Source organism: Pteropus vampyrus, unplaced genomic scaffold, assembly GCF_000151845.1.
Source record: "Pteropus vampyrus isolate Shadow unplaced genomic scaffold, Pvam_2.0 Scaffold8, whole genome shotgun sequence".
In the NCBI taxonomy this organism is placed as follows: Eukaryota; Metazoa; Chordata; class Mammalia; order Chiroptera; family Pteropodidae; genus Pteropus; species Pteropus vampyrus.
The window spans coordinates 14,843,798-14,865,495 of record NW_011888789.1 but is presented as its reverse complement, the minus strand read 5'-3'; the positions used below and the strand labels follow the sequence as shown (position 1 = coordinate 14,865,495).

General features: G+C 34.5%; 1 protein-coding gene and 1 non-coding gene across 2 annotated transcripts in view; both read left to right on the top strand.

Annotated features, from left to right (window-relative positions):
- The window catches only part of KAT6A (lysine acetyltransferase 6A), a 99,359-nt gene that overhangs the window by 62,084 nt on the left and 15,577 nt on the right, over window positions 1–21,698 (top strand). Inside the window, exons 8-11 of the mRNA XM_023520085.1 lie at window positions 227–345; window positions 12,112–12,227; window positions 18,922–19,063; window positions 20,619–20,784. Of these exons, the coding sequence (XP_023375853.1) occupies window positions 227–345; window positions 12,112–12,227; window positions 18,922–19,063; window positions 20,619–20,784 (543 nt within the window). The remainder of the gene's footprint in view (window positions 1–226; window positions 346–12,111; window positions 12,228–18,921; window positions 19,064–20,618; window positions 20,785–21,698) is intronic.
- On the top strand, window positions 1,084–1,202 carry LOC111729281. Its single transcript, XR_002776175.1, has one exon. It is a non-coding gene; the product is annotated as a 5S ribosomal RNA (ribosomal RNA).

The window sequence follows — 21,698 nt, the reverse complement described above, 5'->3', positions numbered from 1 at the left end:
AGCTCTAAGACAGTTCAAGGTTTTCCTAATAAGATGGATACGATTTGTACATATTCTTTATTGACTAGTATCTTTCTAGGAGTCAGTTTAGTGCTGTCTTCTTCTCTGTTATATAAATAATATTGAGGTCTTCAAACTGAACCAAAGACTTCTGAAATTTTTTTCTAGTTAATGTATTAAATTAAGGATAGTATTAATAATGTATGAACTTTTTCTTTATGTGTAGACAATCAGGATGGCTGGGACGGCAAACAAGAAAGTGAGGAACGGCTTTTTGGGAGCCAGGAAATCATGACTGAGAAAGATATGGAGTTATTTCGTGATATCCAAGAACAAGCACTGCAGGTAAAGTTGGATATTCAGATTGGGCAATCAAATAATTTGTTCACGTATGAGAAATAGGATTAATTATATTGTGGGTAAGCAATAATAGCAGTTTATTCATCTGATCTATGAACATTCTATCATGCTTCTTCTCTGTAAAATTATTTTCCTTCTGTAAGTTAGGGCTTGGGTATTTATTGTAATTATAATGCAAAACTACTGAATGATTTTTAACAAGGAAATAGGATCATATTTGCAATAAAAATTGTTTTTTGTTGGCCACCGTATGAAGAATGGATTGGAATTAGTTAAGAATGGATGTAGGGAAATCAATTTCGAGGCTTTTTCAATGATCCAGATGAAAGAAGATAGCAACTTAGACTAGAGAGGTGGAAACCAAATGGGAGAGACGTAGATGGATTTAGAACATATTTTAGAGATGGAATCGACAGAACTTGGTGACAGATTTGATGTGTAATTTGAAGGAGCAAGAGGTCATTAAGGATGACTCCCAAGTTCTCTGAATTAATGTATTAGAGAAAGTGGGTTAAAGCCAATGGGAAAGTTACTATTGGATCAAATTAGAGGATGTTTTGAATAATAAATGCATTCATAAAGATATTGCACAAAGTCATTTTTGAGAGCCTAGATATGGCTGAGCCTAGATATGGTTTCAACCTTTGTTTCAAAAAATTTGCAGGAAGATTTTATTATAGGGTCTTAGGAAGTCTTACAGTTGTACTATTAAGAGATAAATGAGTCTACAGCCATGCCACCCTGAACAAGCCTGATCCCATCTGCTCTCAGAAGCTAAGCAGGGTCGGGCCTGGCTAGTATTTGGATGGGTGACCACCTAGGAAGACCAGGTGCTGTAGGCGTAAAAAATAAAAAATAACGGATTGTAATCTGACAAGGTCCTTGCAATCTGTGAGGTCAACCAAGGGTTGCCGCACCTAAAAAAATAAATAAATAAATGATAAAAGAATTAATATTGGAATCCATCCAACCAAAAACCCAGCATTTATTGAGTGCTTACTTTGTTCTACAAACTATGCTAGGTGTAAGGGCTGTATGAGTCAGACATAGTTTATATTCTCATAGAGTTTACAATTTAGTAAGAAACAAAAAACCAAATCCAGTATTTGTGTGCATGGTGATTATCTTGAGTAATTAAATTTCACATGGTATGTTATCTAATTCAAGAATTATTGAAATATTTAGCAAGATTTTTATCAAAAGAGATCATTCATTAATTGTTTTTTTGTTTTTGTTTTTGTTTTTTAATTTCAGGAGAAATAAGGATATAGTTTGCCTGGTACTGTGTTCCATCATTAGCTATATAAGGAACACTTCCACAAAAAAGAGCCACCTCTGAAAAAAATAGAAGCATAATAAATTAGTAGCATAGGCTTCTGGTCTAGAATTTTATTTTAGCAGTGATCTTATGAGCTTGAGGAAATGGTTTTTCTTAAAAGGTCTATCACCAGAAAAACGCATTTGTATTCAACTCATTCCATTGGAGCATAACAGCCTTCTTGAAACATATAGAATGATTTTTACATAAAATATTACCAAATAGCATGTTCTATTTCCATACCTTATTTTAATGATTTTTAGTTTTGAAGAATCTGATTTGTTACAACATTTTAAAAATCAGTATGGGGTATTAAAATAGTTTTCTTTTTTGCATAAAGAATTGAACAGTTATTACAAATGAAGTAAGTTAGGTTCAACAACTCTTAACTCTCTGAAGTAAGGATTATTATCCTCATTTTTACATAGGAGGAAACTGGGACTTAGTTGTATGACTTCCCTGAAGTTATATAACTAATACCGGCAGAGGTAGAGTTAGAACCCAGGCCTGCATGACTTCAAATCCTGTGCCCTTAATCACAATAACATCCTGTATTACCCTGTAAAAAAATGCTATGGAGGCATCAAAATCATAAGGCACGTACTGAATGAAAGAAGGGAAAGGTACAAAGGTACACAGCAAACAGTGGCATAGAGTACCAATTTATGTAATTTGTATTAAATGATACAGACCCTTCCACATGTTCAAAATATACTAGTTAGTAAGAATTGATGTGATCTGAGATGGTCACAGAAGAAGCAGGCTTAAATGATAATTGGGATTTAGGTAAATGGAGAGGAAGAAGGCTTACCAGGTGGAGTAAACATTAACTTCAGCTTTGGGGAATAAACTATAAATACAAGAGACATTGTGATTATTGGTCCATCAGATCAACAAATATCTTAAGGGCCTTCTTTGTACAAGTCACATTGTGGAAATAATGTAGAAATCATAATAACTGACCATAAAAGTGTTATATTACAAGCAGTTCTTGTTTTGCATGGCACTATGTTAATGGGAATGTGATATGTCAGAATCGTGTCCATGTTTTATACATTTCTATGATAACTGAGATTTGATCTCAGTGCTGGTATGCCTAAGTTTCAGTTAATATGGCACCGTGCAAATCGAAGACTGTCTAGTTTCGTTTGAAAGATAAAGCAGAGTAGAACATTTGTTAGGCAATGGTAAGAAATATGTTAAATTATTAGTACAGGGTTGGATATTGGAAGATTTTGAATGTTAGTAAGAGGATACTAGTCTTGGCATGGCAGGATTTTAAGGTATCCCCATGACTGCTTTTTTTGTTGTTAAAGTGATTTTTTCCTTGGTACTGGTAAAATTAGGGTTGGGTAGTGGGAGATTGTTTTAGTGTCTTAGGCGTTTACCCATTAATTATAAGTCACATATTAAAGACTATTTAAATGTATTTTGAGTTTATTCATTTAGCAGTTTAGCACAGTTTTATTGAGAATTTATTAAGATAGTGGTTAAGAGCTTAGGTACTAGAAGCAGCCTGTTCAAATTCTATCCTTCTGAGTAACCTTGGTCAAACAAATTACCATTCGTTGAAAGGATTAAATGAGTTGATAACTTGCAAAGACTGTAAGTAATTCATGTAGTGAGCACTAGATAAATGTGAGCTTCTGCTACCTGTTTTAGTGGTAGGTGCTAGAAATGCAAAGATAAATAGAATATGCGTCTCTGCCCTCCAGTTATGGAGACATTTATAAACAAATAATTAAAGCCATGAGATTAGTAATAGGCACTCTTTTACTGCCTGCCAGGTACTACATTCAGCATTATATATCAGTTTGTTGCCTTAATGCAACCTTGTTATTACTTGTTCCCATTTTACAGATGAAGAAATTGAAGCCTGAGAAGGATTACCTTAACCTAGAGTTATATGTTATTAAGTATTAGAATAAATATTTGAACCCTTTACCCACTAGAGCAGTCCGACTCTAGATCCTTAACTCTTAACTGCTAGTTTATGATATAATAGTACTATAGAGATATGCATGAGATGCAGTGAGAATGACTAGGAAGGCATCTGTCTAGGGATGTTAGGAGAGTCTTCGTAGAGAAGGTGATATTTGAGCAAGGTGTTGAAGGAATGAGTAAGAGTTTACTATTGAATAAGAAGAGGAAGGCATTTCAAGCAGAACAGTTTGGGTGTAAGAAAGCTTACTGAATCCTTGGAGCTGGATGTAGTTAATTTGGCTGGAGTTCAAGTAAGAGATGATCATAAATATCCTATGGTACATGTTAAGGAGTTTGTACTTTATTTTTTAGTTACAGTAGCTTTTTAAAGTAGTTAAACAGCTCTCGAAGAGCTACTGAAGATTTTTTTAAAAGATAATATGATTGTATTTGTATTTAGCTCTGGTGATACAGTGAGCAGTGGATTGAAGAATACCTGAACATGGATATCTATCAGTCCCCTGATTACAGTAGTAAGAATGAGAAGTGACTAGGGCCTAAATGAAGGTATAGGAGGTATTGTAGGTAGAGATTTTGTGGAAGATTTAGAATAGAATGGATAACATACTGTGTTGGGTTGGGAGTTAGGATTGAAGGAAAAGGTGGAACCAAATTGGTCTCCCAGTGTTCTTCTATTTTGAGTACATGCTGATATTAAATGTGGGAAGAAGAGCTTTTTTGGATGGAGGAAGAGACCATGCTTACATAAATTGGTGACTTGTGTAAAATCTAAAATGGAGAACTTTTGTAGACTGTTATATATGGAAGTCAGGAGGGATTTGGGTAGGATCTTGCCAGGTTATCAACATACAGGTAATAAAACTACATAGGTAATAGTTGAAATTATAGATAACAGTCATTTAACAATAAATATCACTGGGTACTGGTTACCATGTGCCAGACACTGGAGATACAAGAGTGAACAAAATAGTTTTTTTTTTTTTTTAATTCTTATTCTCTAGAGCTTACAGTTTAGTTGGGTTAAGTAAATGGTATGCTATGTGGTAGTGTTACAGGGAAGAGTCAGGGGAGGGAGAGAGAAAATTCAGAGGGAAAAGATAGATTTGTACAGTTTTAAATTGTTGGGTTAGGGACTGTCTGACATTTATTAGAAACCCAAAGAAGATGAGGGAATGAATCATGTGGATCTTAGGGTAATAACATTCCAGGCAGGAGATCTAAAATGCAAAAGCCCTGAATCAGGATTTATACTTAGCATGGTCAAGGAAATACATGAAGGCCAGTGTGGTTAGAGCTGAGAATAAAAATTAGATGATGAGGACAGAAAGGTAATGGGAAGCCAGATTTTGTAGGCTCTTTTAGAACATTATAAAGACTATGACTTTTACTCTGAGCGAGATAGGAACCCTTGGAGGATTTTGACCAGAATGACACAATCTAACATAGGTTATAACAAAATTGCTCTGGCTTCTCTGCACATTGAGGGGAGGAAACACAAAAGCAGGGAGAACTTAAGAGGTTATTAGCTAGCATTATCCAATTAAGAGATATGGTGGTTTGGATCAGAGTGGTAGTGGTGAAATGGGAATTCTGGATTATATTTTGAAGGTAGACACATTAAGATATGCTGTTGGATTGGATGGTTATGAAAATAAGGAATCAAGGATGACACAGCACAGTTGGAAGAGAGAGTTACCATTTACTGAGATGGAGAAAAATACAGGAGGAGCAGGTTTGGGGAAAAGAAGATCAGGAGTTTGATTTTGGACTACTAAACTTGATATTTCTATAAGAGATTCAAGAGAGGAAATATCAAGTAGACAGTGTGATATGTGTGTCTGGAATTCAAAGTACAGGTTGGGGCTGAAAATTTAAATTTAGGGCTTGTCAGCAAGTTTGTGTTTAAAGGAATGAGACTAGAAAGAGAAGAGCTTTGAAAAGTCCTGGGATATTTCAATTTCAGAGACTAGAGAAACTGAGAAGGAATGGCCAGTTAAACAATAACTTCCATTTCTTCCTCCCTTTGCCCCTAGCAACACCATTCTGCTTTCTGTTTTTATGAATTTAACTACTTTAGGTAGCCCTCACGTAACTGGAGTCATACAATTTTTGTGCTTTTGTGTCTGGCTTATTTTACTTAGCATAATGTCTTCAAGTTTCATTCATTGTTGTAGAGTGTGTCAGAATTCCCTTTTTAAGGCTATATAATATTCCATTGTATGTATTTACCACATCTTGTTTATCTATTCATCGGTCCATGGACATTTGGGTTGCTTCCATCTTCTGGCTATTGGACAAATATCAGTTCAAGTTCTTGCTTTCAATTCTTTTATATACCCAGAAGTGAAATTGCTTGTTCATATGGTAATTTTATGTTTAATTTTTTGAGGAACTGCTAAACTGTTTTCCACATTGGCTGTACTGTTTTATATTTCCACCAACAATGCACAAGGGTTCCAGTTTCTTCCTTGCCAACACTTGTTATTTTCTGTTTTTGTTTTGTTTTGTTTTTTGATAGTAGCTATCTTAATGAGTATGAAGTGGAATCTCATTGTGGTCTGCATTTGCATTTCCCTAATGATTAGTGATGTTGAGCATCTTTTCATGTGCTTATCAGCCATCTGTGTCTCTTCTTTGGAGAATGAAAAAAAATTTACAACTCATTTTACAGTTAAGATCTCACTTAACTAAACTCAGTTGTTGGCAAAACATGATCTGAACTGATATGAGACTATATATATTCTTTACTTATCCCATTTAGTGTGGATATTTATATTGTTTGCTAAAGAAATATCAGTGATGCCTGACTTATGGAATGTTGCCCCAAATTCTACAGGAATTGTTGCTTTAAGATACATATACTGTAATACTTTTCTAACATCAGAAAAATTCAGGATTCAAAAGCACATTCTGTTCTAAGAGTTTTGGATAAGAATCTGTGGACTTGTAGCTTCATTTTTTTGGAAAACTAAGTTTCCGTTAAAAAAAATTACACACAAAATTTTGGAATTCAGACCATTAATTAGTTGAGGGCTACCCATATTTCTTATCTCATCTACGCATTTTGTTCTTTTCTATCTTTATGCTTCATTCTTGATATTCCTGTCCTGAAGTTTATTGCTTCTTAACCTGAGTCTTGTGATTCTCTCCCATCCTCCACCCCTGTCCCCAACTGTAAAGTGGTCATATTGTTTTCTGTTTTGAGGAGTGCATTGTGGGGATTAAATGAGATAACAATATAAGGCGCAGGGTCTGGTACAGTTAGGTACACCACAAATGCTGATTCTCTTTATTCCTTAAGTTCATGCTCTCTCCATTCTAGAGCATATGAACTCATTCTTACATATCTCTTTCATCATGTAAATTTTAATCCCTAATGAATGGATTTTTTTGGTAGTGTTTCTATGGGGAAAGGTTTAAATACCAGAAAGACGTCTCTTCTCCCCACATTTCACATTCTCATACTGATGATAAAGGTTCAATCGTACCCTCCACTTCCATCTCAAAATGTCACTTCCCTGTGAGGAATGGAAAAAGAAAGTCAAGGGGGAGCTGTCTAATGGAAGGCAAAATGAAGGGAGCAGGACTCTATTTACATCAATTGTAATTTTTGTGTTTTTACTAGATCTGGATTTGGCAGAACTGCAGGAGTGGTCTCTATATGTTAGAAATTGGAATTGGAATGGAAGTGAGGTTTTTACAGAAGACTAATAATCTTTTCTCATAAACTCTTAGTAATAAAAGTTCCATTATCTATAATAGGCATATTTAAAGTTATCTTTTGGTTTAGCCCAATGACTAGTACATTTAGTGCCCTCTTTAACTTTCTTAGATTAAAATGTCTATTCTGGCTAGAAATACATGTCATCTTTTAAAGATTTTGGCATATTCAAATGAGGAGAGTAGGAGTGTCAGAACTTGAACTAGTAGTTTTTAAAAATATTTTGTGCTTTCGATTATATCAGATACCTGCTGCTTTAGAAAGTTACCTGTTGAATGAAAGAGTATTTTGGCTAAAATTTAAAAATAAAATGACCCAGCAAAGATGACATCGTAATTCAGATTGACAGTTTCCCTTTGGCAAGGACTGGGTTAATGAGTAGTTTAGGTGCAGCTGTTGCTTCCTTGCGGTGTAGAGCCTTTGTTAACTTCCGGACCTTAGTAAACGGAAACACACTGGCTCATGAGGCTTTCACAAGGGAGTTGGAGGTGGCGGTGGACAGGTGGATTAGCGCATGTGCTAGAACACTTCATGGTGCACAAAGGTGAGGGTAAGTGAGGCAGTGGAAAAATCTGCCGTGAGTCTAGTTTTACACAGACTCTCTTTGTTGCGGTGATGTGCAAACAATTATACTGGAACTGGATATCCAATTTCACATCAGGCATCCACCTGGAGGAGCAATGGACTACTGACAGGAAAGCTCTCAAACAACACGCAGTGCCAGAGCAGGTGCATGTTTTCAACTTTTGTGCTTCCTATTTGATCGTTGGCTCAGGAAATTAGATTTGGTTTCTGATATTTGATTTTTCTGATATTTTTCTATACTACTACTCTTGTTATTTTGAGCTGTGAAGAAAGGTTAAAAGATACTGCTTTAGAATTAGAATACTTGATTCTGGAATGTAGTTTAAAGAATAGTGTTTTTAAAACCTTCTACAAAGTTCTATTTTGGTTTTGAGAAATGAAACAATTTTATTTGAACCCTATATTTTGTATTTCCTTATGATTTTTGTATTTGGAGGAGCCCCAGTATTCTTTGGTGTCATAACACAATTTGTCCAAATAATAGATATTTGCCTTTTGTTTTGAGGTGTCTAAGGAAGGGGTTGAGGTTTTACCTGGCTGTATTCCAATATGAAACCTGAGAGAGTCCCTTGACTTTTTATAAAAGGAAAACAGACCATGGAGAGTGCTCAAATAAGTTGTGGTGAAGAAGCTTCTTCTTTAAAAAAAAAAAAAATAAGTGAATAAAAAATCAGATTAATTTTGTAGAGTGTGTGTGTGTGTGTGTCTTCGGCTACAATGAGGGACTTTTAATACTCTTTCCGTGGTTTTTAAAGCATAAAGTTGAAGGATAATTTTGGTAGTTCTTTTTTTCCCCAGCTTTATTGAAATATGCTAGAAAATTAGTTGCTCGTATTTACATTGTTCAATTCAGTGAGTTTTCTTTTTTTCAATTATAGTTGTCATACAATAATATATCAGTTTCAATTGTGCAGCATAGTGATCAGATACACATAACTCACAAAGCCGTCACCCCACTAAATCTAATACCTGTCTTCTCTCTTACATATTTATTACATTAACCATCTTCCCCATGCTACACTCTACATCTCCATGTCTATTCTGCAACTATCCATTTGTTCTTAATCCCTTAGCCTTTTTTCACCATTCCTCCCACTCCCTCCCATCTAGTAGCCCTCAAAATATTCTCTATGAGTTTATTTCCACTTTTGTTGTTTTTTTATTCTTTAGATTCCACATGTATGTGAAATCATGCGATATTTGTCTTTCTCTATCCGATTCATTTCATTCAACACAATATCCTGTAGGTCCATCAAGGCAATATCTTTTTCCATCCTCTTCCTTTTAGTCTGTGTGTGTCTTTTAATCTGAAGTGAGTCTTGTAGGCAGCTTATGTAGGGGTCTTGTTTTCTTATCCTTTCAGCCACTCTATCTTTTGGTTGGAGCACTTAATTCTTTTCCATTTGAGGTACTTGTTGATAGGAATGTAGTTATTACTATTCTTTATTCATGTTTTTGACACATTTTTTTTTCTTCTTAAAGAAGTCTCTCCAACATTTCTTGTAATACTGGCTTGGTGTTGGTAAATTACTTTAGCCTATTTTTGACTGGGGAGCTCTTTTATTTGTCCTTCAACTCTAAATGATAGCTTTGGTGGATAAAGTATTCTTGGTTGTAGATCCTGGGTTTTCATCACGTTGAATATTTTGTGCCAAGCCCTTCTGTCCTGCGTAGTTTCTTTTGAGAAATTAGCTGCCTGTCTTATGGGTGCTTTCTTGTAGGTAATTAACTGCTTTTTTTCTTGCTGCTTTTAAGGTTCTGTCTTTGTATTTAACCTTTGGCATTTTAATTATGATGTATCTTCGTATAGGCCTCTTTGGGTTCCTTTCTTGGGACTCTCTGAGCTTCCTGGGGTTTTATGTCTATTTCTTTCACCAGGTGAGGGACGTTTTCCATCATTATTTCTTCAGATCTTCAACTTCTTGTCTTCCTTCAGGTATCCTATGACATGGATATTTTTACATTTAATTATGTCTTATAGGCTCCTTAAATTATTATTGTATCTTAGTTTCTTTTTTCTTGCCATTCTCATTGAGTGTCCTTGGCTTCCCATTCTTCTATATTGGTGGTTTGATCCTCTTCTTTATCCACTCTGTTTATTCTCTGTAATATCCTCTTCATCTCAGATAATGTGTTCTTCATTTCTGACTGGTTCCCTTTTATAATTTCCACTTCCATTTTTATGTTTTTTATTTCTTTGTTAAAGTTCTCACTGAATTCACCTACAGTTCATTGAGCATCTTTATAATTATTGTTTTGAACTCTGCATCTGTTAGATTACTTGACTCCATTATATCTGGATGTCTGTTCTGTTCTCTCATATGGTTTCTGCTTCTTTGTCTTCCCATTTTGGCTCCCTTTCTGTGTTTGTTTCTATGTACTAAGCAAAGCTCCTAAGTCTCCTGGTCTTATTAGCGCAGCTTGGTGTAGTAGGTGTCCAGTGGCACAGTCCTGCCAGGAGTTCAGCTGCAGGCCAGGTTTAGCCTCAGCCTGTGTCCGTTTGGGGCTACTTGTTAAGATTCAGCAAGCAACCCGTGCTTATAGTTGCCTCAAGAGGCCATGCCAGAAACAGAGGTCAGCTGCCACCAGTGTGAGTCTTGGAGTTGGCTCAGTGAAGAGCACTGGACTCACCCAGGGCACAACCGGATGTGGCTTGGGTGGGGCCGTGAGTTGGGGGAGGCAGTTTCAGGGAGTCCTCTGGGTAGAGCAACCTTCTTATCCAGTTTGATAATGTCTCCTATGGCAGCACTACGTCCACACATTGGGAGTGGGGAGGCCTCAACAGAAGAACAATGGATACCACCGACACTTCTGCCTGGGAAAGAGCCTTGCCTCCGGCCCTCACTCCAATAACTCAATGTCCCCCTGTAAGTCCCTGGTGACCCCTGTGCAGCCACCCCTGCGCTGGTGCTCAGAGTGAGCAGGTCCATCACCACAACGTGGACACAACCCCTTTAAGAGGCGTCTGCAGTGCCAGCTGCCATAACCTCTGTCTCACTCAGCCACTGGGGACCAGGCAGCCTCGTATCTTCTCCCACTCCTACCTTCTACCATTGCAGGTTGATTAATTATTTCTCTCCCTAGTTGTAGTGTTTCTGTTCTTCTAGATCCCTGGTGACTTTCTTTGCTCTTTGCTCCATGTTTCTGTCACAACTTTGATTTGGTCGCAAGAGGGATGAACAAAGCCTCTATCATCTATGTCATTTTTTTTCCTGGTAGTTCTTTTGATGAAGAGTTATTAATACTTGGGTTTGATTAGGCTAAAATTCTAGCTCTGTTAAGTCAGTTAATGTTAGAGTATCCCATGATAAATATACATATACATGTATTATATGTTATACGCACACACATATAATATATGTATATATGAATATGTTGCTATATTGAATGCAGAGCAAATCAAATTGCTCTTAATTTTAAGATTTTAGTCCTTAGCTGTGGCTTATGTTGGAATTGCTCGTGTGGAAGTCATAAAGGCTTTTTTACAAGTTATTCTTTTTTTTTAGATAGTGTAACTACTCAGATTATTATAGGGATGAAGACATAGAGATTATTTTTATTATAAACAGAAGGTAGATAAAAGGGATGACAGTACATGTATAGCAGAATAGTTTTTTCTTTGGCCAAGTGTGTGAAGAGCTACAGGGACTTTCAGGGGCAGTGTAAAATGAACTGGAGACTTTTGATACTTGTTTTGCTATGTTCTTTTTATATCGTTCTTAAATATTTACTTTCCCAAAGCAGAAAACCATTGTTTTCTATATGTGCTCACATGTTTCTGTTGTCATTTGAGGCAAGTGTGCAGCACTCCTCACTTGTTACAAATTACTTTTTATCTTATATTCCTAAATGCCAACAGTTTCTCTTTAATAACTAAGTCATTAAGGGCATGCGTTTAGTCGAGGAAAGTATTTGCAGTATTATTAAATATGGAAAACCCAGTGACACCAACTATATTTGGTTCTAAGAGATTTATCAGCATTTTTGTTCTTCATTTGGGTGCTCTATTTAAACAATAATACAGCTTATTTCAAAACTTAGCTTGTTCTTGGATTTTTTGTTGTTTTTCTCTTGTAGATTCCTGAGAAGACAAAGTTTAGATTTGGATTGTTTTTGTTTGTTTGTTTGTTTGTTGTTATCTCTAATTTAGCTAACTTTTGTACTGTATTTTTTTGCTGCACAGAAAGTTGGAGTGACTGGTCCCCCTGATCCACAAGTTCGCTGTCCCTCTGTCATTGAGTTTGGGAAGTATGAAATTCATACCTGGTACTCTTCCCCATATCCTCAAGAATACTCAAGGTATGTTTTGGGAGACCCTTTACTTTCTGTTTTTAAATTCATAGAACTCCAGCAGTAGAAGGGTTCTTGAGCAAGTTTTAGTCCATTTCATCTTTTTACATTTGAAGAAACTGATAGCTTTTAATATGTCCATAATAATAGCATGCTTAATCCCAGTTGACTTTAGATTTTTTTTTCTGTAATCTGTTCAGAAGTTGATATTTAAAATTGAAAACCTGACATAAGCAGAATGAAAGGGGAAATTTTTTTCTTTAAGACAAATTTGCCTTCATACTTCATACCAAGAATTAGAGAGAGAGGGTCAGACAGACAGATGGACTGATAAATGGATAGACAGATAGAAGGAAGGGGGAGAAAAAGAGAGAGGTTCTTATACTTACCTATAAATAAATATAAAAGTTTCACTGAATAGCCTTTTATCTAAATTTTTATCATTTAACAATGATTCGTTTGCCCAGGAATAATTGAACAAATGGTATAAAATTATATATAAAAGCTCAGGTATTTGGTTATAAAAATTGATCACCAGCTTTTTGGGATGATGCAGTGTACTTAGTGAAGCCAAATTGGTTTCATGACTCAACTCTGACATTTAAAAGCTACATAACTTTAGAAGATACCCAACAACTCTGTACCTCCGTTTCCTCATCTGTGAAATGAAGATAATGATAGTACTGACTTCATAGGGTTTGTTGTGAATATTACATGGGTTAAACATGTAACTCACTTAGAAAATGGTTAAGTGCTCATTAACGTCAATTATTACTGGGTTTTGTTTTTGTTTTTTTCCTTTAAGGTTTAACAGAGTTGAAAAATAAGATTTGGTCAAAAAAAATTAAACACTGGTTTATCATTTGAAGTATAGTAGTCACATTAATGCTCTCTTAAATCTGCAAATTACTTATGCCGCAGTTTCCCATTGAGCAGGGTGTTGTGAGGAATAATAAGTTATGATGCTCTGTGGGTTAATAAACACATGTTCAAAGTACTCATTGTATGACTTTTTACCTATCTAATAACATTGCATGACCAAAATATTAGCAAAAATAATTATAACAACATTACTTCATTTAGTGCTTTACAGTACTCTGAGTGCTTTAACATGGTTACTTCCAGGAAGCTGGGAATAGACCAGTATATTTATTTAAAAACTAAAACTCAATATTTTTTAACTTTTTCTTTTCATATAAATTAATAACTTGTTTGTATCATTTCTAAGTCTAGCAGAAGTAGAAAAATAGGAGTGAGAATGTTATTTACAGACACAGACAAAAAAAGAAGAGAAAGTAAAACTCCAGGAAACTAATACACAAGCTCATGAGACACAGCAATTGAGAACCATTTATTATAGAGTTAGTTAGCCTTGAACACCGTGGTAGATCTTTAAAGCAGCATTCTATTTATATCATAAAATAACAACAATCTGAGCTTGTTGAAAGAATATTAAATTTCATATCTATATATAATAACGTATATGGTAATAACATGTGTTAAAAGAGGGCGAGAAATTCTTCAACTATGTACAGAACTCAGATGCTCAAGGCAGTTTACTCCTAGGTAGTTCTGGATAGCCAAGATAATTTATATGATCAAGAAGAAATATGCTAAGGAAGTAATTTTTTTCATCAGGTTTAAAATAAAATATTAGTTTTTTTGTTTTTTTTTTTTTGGTGAACTCTTTGCAAGCTATGCATATTACAAGAGTACTCAACTTGGAAAACTTTTTTCAATGTGTGCATCAGCTGTTTCAGGGATTGTAGTACAGATATATTAGAAACACAGGCACCTAGTCTCTTTTGCTCAAGGGGAGGAAAAGAAATTGACTCAGGAATGGAAATAGCCTCAGCATTTGCTTTTCAAGAGAATGATAAAGATGGAATCATGAGGCTGTTGTCTTTGAAGATATTAAAAGGTTTCATCAAAAATGTTGCATTTTGTTCTGATGAGATTGTCACTAGAACCTGATTTCTTAATCAGCTTTGAGAGAATTGGTAATCATTGAAGAAATAATCATTGCTAGCAGAAAAATAACAAAGTATAACAGGAATCATAATAGAAAGCAGCAATACGATAGGAGCTATAAAATTCATCAACTTTAAGTAGAATTTTAGACATTTTCTATACATTTTCTTATGGAGGTTTCTATTGTGGAGGTTTCCCTGAATTTTCTGACAGAAAATATTCTGTAATTTAATAGGTTCTTTACTGTGACTTTTTTCTATCTGTGCATTCATTATTCTCTTAGTTATATTTAAAAAAAAACAACAAACGTATCTATTTAGATGAGTTTTGGCTTGTTTTACTTTTGAGTTTTTTTTAAACTTGAGTTAACTAAAATGTTTAGAGATCTTATGTTTTCCAAATAGTCTATATCTTTATTAAGGACTATTATTCTATGCTAAATTACTTCTAAATTATTTTTTTAAATACTTTTTTAAAAATGCCAAATCCCAAAACATAAAAACAGGACAATTGGAGCAAACAAACAAAAATGAAAAGATCACAAGAGGAAAAATATTTTGGGAAGTGGGATTATGCATTATCCCCCATAATATCACACATTTGTGTGTGCATTATATATTAAGTAATCTTACACTTCTGACTTTAAAAAAACAAAACAAATGAAACAACAATGAAGCAGTAGTACTACTTCATTTGGAGAAGTATGATTAAATCTCAGATATTAAAGAATATAAACCAGAGTTTTAACCCTAAATTTCTCCAGCTGGGCCATGTGATGCTCATACATCGCAGACAAGTTCATAGAGAGTCCTATTCTGCCATTGAAAACATGACATAGATGGGCATCTATGATCATGGGATATCCTCTACTCCTGAGCTGTTTAGAGCTTAGCTTCATAATAACCTCTTTGCTACTAGATCATAATGAGCTTCTAACAAGGCAGATTCCCATATAATTGAGTAGTTTAAGAAGTTTCCTCAACCTTTTGAGCTTGTTCTGACTTGATTTGATACATAGATTATGTATAGCCCCAGTTACTGAAGGACAGCATTGTTAAAGTCTTTGAGTGACCATTAAATGGTGAAGTAAAATGATTAAAAGAATAAAAATATTCATAGTACTAATCATAAATAATAGCAGCTGTAATTACCATTTATTAAGCTTGGTACTGGATTAGACATCTCTGGAATAAATTCTGTGAAGTCAATATTACTATTTTTGTTTTACAGCAAACTTATTCAAGACCATACACTTTAAAGTGGCAGAATCAGGATTTAATCCCCACTTTTCTCTTACCATATAGCCATAAGCTTTAACCACTGTGCTTGCACCACAACATATAGCATCTGTATCTAGATTGATCTTACATGGCTTGTACCATTATCTTTGACTTAAGTAATATGTGTTATAATTTTTATTGTATTAAAATTTTACTAGAAGTTGCCCTATTATGAATGCCATACAAACTGCTATCTTGGGCCATGTTCAAAAGATAAGAAGGCATTCCTTGGAAGAATATTTGGATCATTATAGAAGTAAGGGAAGCAGTGTTTCCAAAGCACATATAACTGCAGCCCAGTCCTGACTTTGCAGGCTGGAGTTTCAACATAGTGGCTGACTTTAGAATGAACTTCAAGTGCCGAGGCTACATCCCATGATACAGTTGATCAGAGCGACCATACACCTATTTGATAGTCAAGCCCTAGGTGCTGTCAGGAGGAAGATGACAAAAAGCAGCACCCAGCAATATTCTTTAGGGCTAAGAGTATTTATAATCTCTATTTCTATACTTTATTTCATGTGATCTAATGTTCTTTCTAGATGATGTATTTATTTTTTCGATGAGAGAACTGCAGCCATTAGTACTGTTACAAGAAAAAACATTTTGTTTTTCCTGTTTTATCAGATGATTCCCTTTAGACTTGCAATGTCATCCCAGTGGGCTTGGTTAATATAAAGTTAAGGGGCTTTTAAAATGTTTTCAGCAAGAATAAATTGGAATAACGTAGTTCGTGATGTTTGCTTTTACTCTATTATTTTTCATGTAATAAGATTCACTGAAGTTTTTTTTTAAATTGTCAATAAAATGCTATACGTCTTGCTATTCCAAGGAAATAGGTAAACTCATAATCTACCCAATAAGACTTGGCAGTAATTTTCTCAGAGATTTCATTTCTTCTGATGTTTTCTTGAACAACTTGCTTACCTACTAGAGCTTTTAAAAATATTATGCCTTCTCTCATAGACCTTAGGGAATAAATTGTACTTTATTTTCATGTCTCTGTACTGAGACCTAAAGTTGAATTGGATGCTTTTAAAATTGGCATTCCTCTCTTCCATAATCTGGAAAATTTAGTGGTCTGTCACTCATTCTTTTCCCTCCCTCCCTTCCTTCCTTCCTTCTCCTCCTTCTCCTTCTTTCTCTTGTCGTGTCTTGTCTTGTTTTGTCTTGTCATCTTGTCTTTCTTTCATCTATCTTTCTCAAAAGGTACAAAATTTTGTTCAGGTTTCTCAGATTCACAATGTAGGGAATGTTTAGTTGTAATATTTAGCTCACAAATTAAAACTATGCTCAAGGATTCTTCTGTATCTATGTTGCAGCAAGTTAAAATTGAGAATTTAGGTAAATGAAGGTAAGTAGTAGAATAGTGTGCGCGCGTGCGTGTGTGTGTGTGAGTGTGAGTGTGCATGTGTGTGTGCGTGCAGGGTGGAGGGCGTGCCCTTAATGACATTTACATAGGGAGAACCTCCTTCTTTTGCCTTCCTTTTAAGAAATTATTCAAAATTCGGATATTCAGGAAGACAGTTTGGCAGTTGTGGGCCACCTTTGAGACTCAGTTAATACACCTAGTGCCAACATTAGATAATGCAGTTTACAATTGGGACCATTTCATTTTGAGATCTTTTTTGCTTCTGATGGTAAAGAAAGAAAAAGCTGTTTATCTTCCTGCTATTCTTTCTCTGAGTATTGAGATTTGAGGCAACATGCAAAGGAAATAAGCAAAGTAGCCTAAGAAACCTATCTTTTCCAAATTCTTGGCTTTTGCTTCTTCACTTTAATTTATAAGTTCATTCAGTACTTTATTTTAGAGTAACTTTTATACTAATGATGACTTCAGGTTGTTTTGGTTTGGTTAATATTAGAGATTTTGGAAAATAGTAGTATATATTGTAGACATTTAGAAATATTATACCACAACAGTTCCTTGGAAGCTTTTAGTGTGCTGAAATGGCAGTTTAAAAATAAAATGGGAGATTGTATAGGAAGAATAAATGCACATTGCGAATTCCCAAGGGAGAAGGAAATAATCCCATGCCCTTTTCCACCTTTCTTTTAGCATGAAACAGTGTATACAGGACTAAGGTTCCATAAATACACCTTGGAAGAAACTTTAGTTGAAAATTATCTGTTTTCAGATAAATAATAATGTTTCCAAAGCTACTTCTGAAGTAGAGCTTAAAAAAATTAGTTGTGGTCCTGACACTTTAACAAATCAAACATTTTTGTATTTAATCCACTTTTTCTTTAATTCCAGGGTAATCTTTTTAAAGCATAGCTAACCAGACTGATAGCAACTAAATGATTTTTTAAAAAAATTTCTTTCAGCCCTAATACTTATTTATATGAGAGAAGATGCAGTAATTTATTTGGATTATATTTTTTGTCATATCATCCAGTATTTTTGCATAAGATACTACCTTTATAATTGCGTATCTCAATTACTAAGGTATGACCAGTTCTGGACATAGTTCAGGATACAGGGAAGCCTCTTTGCTGAGGATACATGGGGTGTATTATTTTATAATAGAAGAGCCATGTGGTCTTTTGGATTCAGATGAAAATAGGTATAAACACCACTGGTTTTTAATTAAGATTTGTTCCTTCCATTACTTTATGAACTGATCTAATCACTTTATTGCCTAGCTCTTCATAAAAGGGACATTATAAAGAAGTCCTGTTAAATTACTGCTAAAACAACATGACTATTGAATAAATATGAATTAATAATAACATCTGGAAGAATAATTTGGACTTTCACTTATTGAATAATAGACTTTTGAGTTGCACAATTTAATGTGATACTTAACTAGAGGGAAAGCCAGAATTTCAGATATAGAAGGAAGGAAGTAACTGTAGTATGTCCTAACTTGAAAAAAACATGTTTAATACTATAATTTTATACTTAAAAAGATATAAAAATCTACTTTATAATACCCACTATATGTCCATTTCACTCATTACCCTATACCTAGTGTGCCAAGCACAGGGCTTTATGTATAGTAAACAGCAAATGTTTATTTTCTGATATTAATGAATGATCAAATAAAGGAAAACTATATAGCTTAACAGAATCTTCTTCACTTATTTGTGTGTTCTGATGGTAGACTTTATTTTCTACTTATCGGACATTATCAAAGAGGAAAGAATGTCAGATTTTTGTATCTGTCAAACGGGTAACTTTAAAAAGACTGCAAAGTATTAGTCTAATAGGGAGAACATGGAATTGGGTGTCTTGATTTCTCACCCTTGCCCTCATGTTGTTAATTACTGTTATCCAAATTAGTTTTATCTTTAGTTTTTTTTCTTTCTTTTATTTGATTAATTGGGTAATGATACATTCTCTTCGCTTTTATCTATATAATAACGAGAGCCAAACAAGCATCCTTGTGAAAGTTTAAAGTCTTATTAAATATAAAGCCCTTTCTTTTTTGTTTAATTATTTTTTACAGGCTGCCTAAATTGTATCTTTGTGAATTCTGTCTAAAATATATGAAAAGTAGAACTATTCTACAGCAGCACATGAAGAAATGTGGTTGGTTCCATCCTCCTGCCAATGAGATTTACAGAAAGAATAACATATCTGTTTTTGAGGTAAAGTAGATGTTTAGTAGTTGTCTTCCTATACATTTCAAATATAGTGCCATCTGTTCTGTATCTAATCGTGCAACTTGGATTTTTTTTTGAAATGTTATTTTATTGTTGTTGACTTACTATCGAGTCAGAATTAGGCCAATACAAATGGTACTGAGTTCACAAACTTGATTTCAGTACAAATTATCTGTATTTCATTAAATCAAAGATATCAATTATAATTTATCTTCTTATTTTAGGTACCACTAAGACGGAAAAAGTACTGCTAATATGATTTATAAGTCTCTATTTTATTATAAAATGCCAACTGATTTTACATATGTTTAAATGTGATTAAATTATGTCTTAGCATCTATGAACTATGGCATTAAATGAAAAGCTTTCTATTGTTCTATTTAAAGGATTATTTTGTAGACGTATATTTAAGTAGCTGTAGTAAATCTTAATATATTTTCCTGACTTCATCATGATAATAGGACTTATGCTATGTCTGTGATTATTCTGTGTTGTTAGTAGTGGTTTTTAATTTCTTTATCTTCAGTTATGTGGTTTGATTGCCAAGTGTTAATTGAGTACCTGTGTTCAGTTCTGTTAATTACTAGAATTTACATGACTAGAATGATAGAATTTGAGATTGTCAGAATCTTTTCAGCCTCTCACTTTCCTGATCTTCCCTAAGCCTTTATTTTAGTTGCAGAATAGAGGAGCTCTTCACATTGGAGTGGGGGTCGAGGAGAGAAGGGTGTGGTGTACAGTACTATTTCAGAATACCCAAGAGCAAATTACTTCTCAACTTTCGCATATATTGGTGTATATTTTAAAAGTAGTAGTATTAAGTTACATATTGTTGAAGAGGTTTCAGTCTTGAAATGTCAATGTCTTAGAGTCTAATGTCTGACATTTTCATAAAAGAGCAAACTCAGGCAACTCCAAGAACAGAAGAGAGTTAGAAGCAATACAGCCTAGTGCTCCTGATCTTGGGCAACCCGAGTCCAAGAAATATCTCATTTGCCAGGTTGCTACCTAGGGAACCTGCTTGGTGCTTCTGACAATAGTTAATACTCCCTTAGGTAGCTTTATTTGGGGGTAAATCTGATCATGGCAGTCAGACTACATTGCTTCTGGCTGTTGGCACAGATTAGATTATAGTTATACCTTGTTCTGTTTATACATGTATTTTATAAGTAGTTGCATTTAGATCTTTTGTTATATTAAATACTTTAAAAAATGAATCAGATCAGCTTGCCATCCGAAGTATTCCTGCCTTCGATCTTGTTATAAAAGCAAAAAGTGCTGTTTTCAAAATGGCCCTCACCTCCTTGTCTACCTATTCATGCTTTGTCGAATATAGTATCATATCTGTTTAGTTGTCTTAAAACAGCAGATACTGTGATGCTGCCGTTTCAAGAGATAGCTTCCAGTTTCCAGTGTGTTCTGATCACTAACCACTCTTAGGCTGGACTATGGATACTCAGAGGTGCTTGTAACTGATGTGTATTATTCTGAAACTAAAGAGACACTCTGCTGACTATTTTGTTCTGTTTTTTTCCTCTAGGTTGATGGGAATGTGAGTACCATTTATTGTCAGAACCTATGTCTCTTGGCAAAGTTGTTTCTTGACCACAAAACACTCTATTATGACGTGGAGCCATTTCTTTTTTATGTACTAACACAGAATGATGTCAAGGGCTGCCACCTTGTTGGCTACTTTTCTAAAGTAAGTATATCAGCTTAAAATTGGTTTGAATTCATATGTAAATCTGAAACAGTCTTTGCTGGTTCTCACTAGGATACAGCACCTTCTGGGTGCCATCTAGCTTTTTAGAAAGGAAAATAGAAGGAACATTCAGAAACATACTGAGTGCTAGAAGGTGCCTAGTAACATTCAACAGCCTGTATATACTCTCCTAGGAACATGAACTGCTGGTTATACTCAAGAGGAAAAGTGTTTAAACGACTTCTATTCTCATGGTGATAATAGAACTTGTGAAATAAACAGCCATTACCTCTCTTAGTTCTTTCTCAGTTTAAATCTTCTCTTCCTAATTTGAATTTTAGTCCTAGAAATAAGAATGCCACTTTTATTAAAGGATATTTTTCTCCTTCCTTTAATCTTCCATTCTCTTGGGGAGAAAAAAGTTTTCTTTTATAGTCAAACAATGTAAAAGATGTACTTTTATTTGAGCAAGCCTATTGTAAAATGTAAGTGCATAAAATGTAAGTGGAAAGTACTAGCTTTATAAGCAATCTGTTTTAATAGGCTATTTCAGTAGTTAAATGTAATTTAAAATATATTGCCTGGTTTTAAAAATGTATTTATACCTAACACTTTGGGACTAATTTTTCTAAAGTTAAGTACAGTTTATAGGGAGGTGGAACTGCTGTCCTATATATCGTCAGAAAAAGAAATAAACTGAAATAGTTTATGAATCTTCCCATTTCTAGAGTGCCATATTGACTCATCATTTGTAGCTTTGCAAATTGATGTTATTCAGATTCCTCTGCTCATCTTAGGCATCGATGTACTGTTTTTGAGTTGCAGATGGTGTTGGATGGCATCATTTTATTTTATAATTTTATTCTCCTGGGATAGCTGTTTTGTGGATAATGGCAGTGACTTAACATTGTCCAGTCT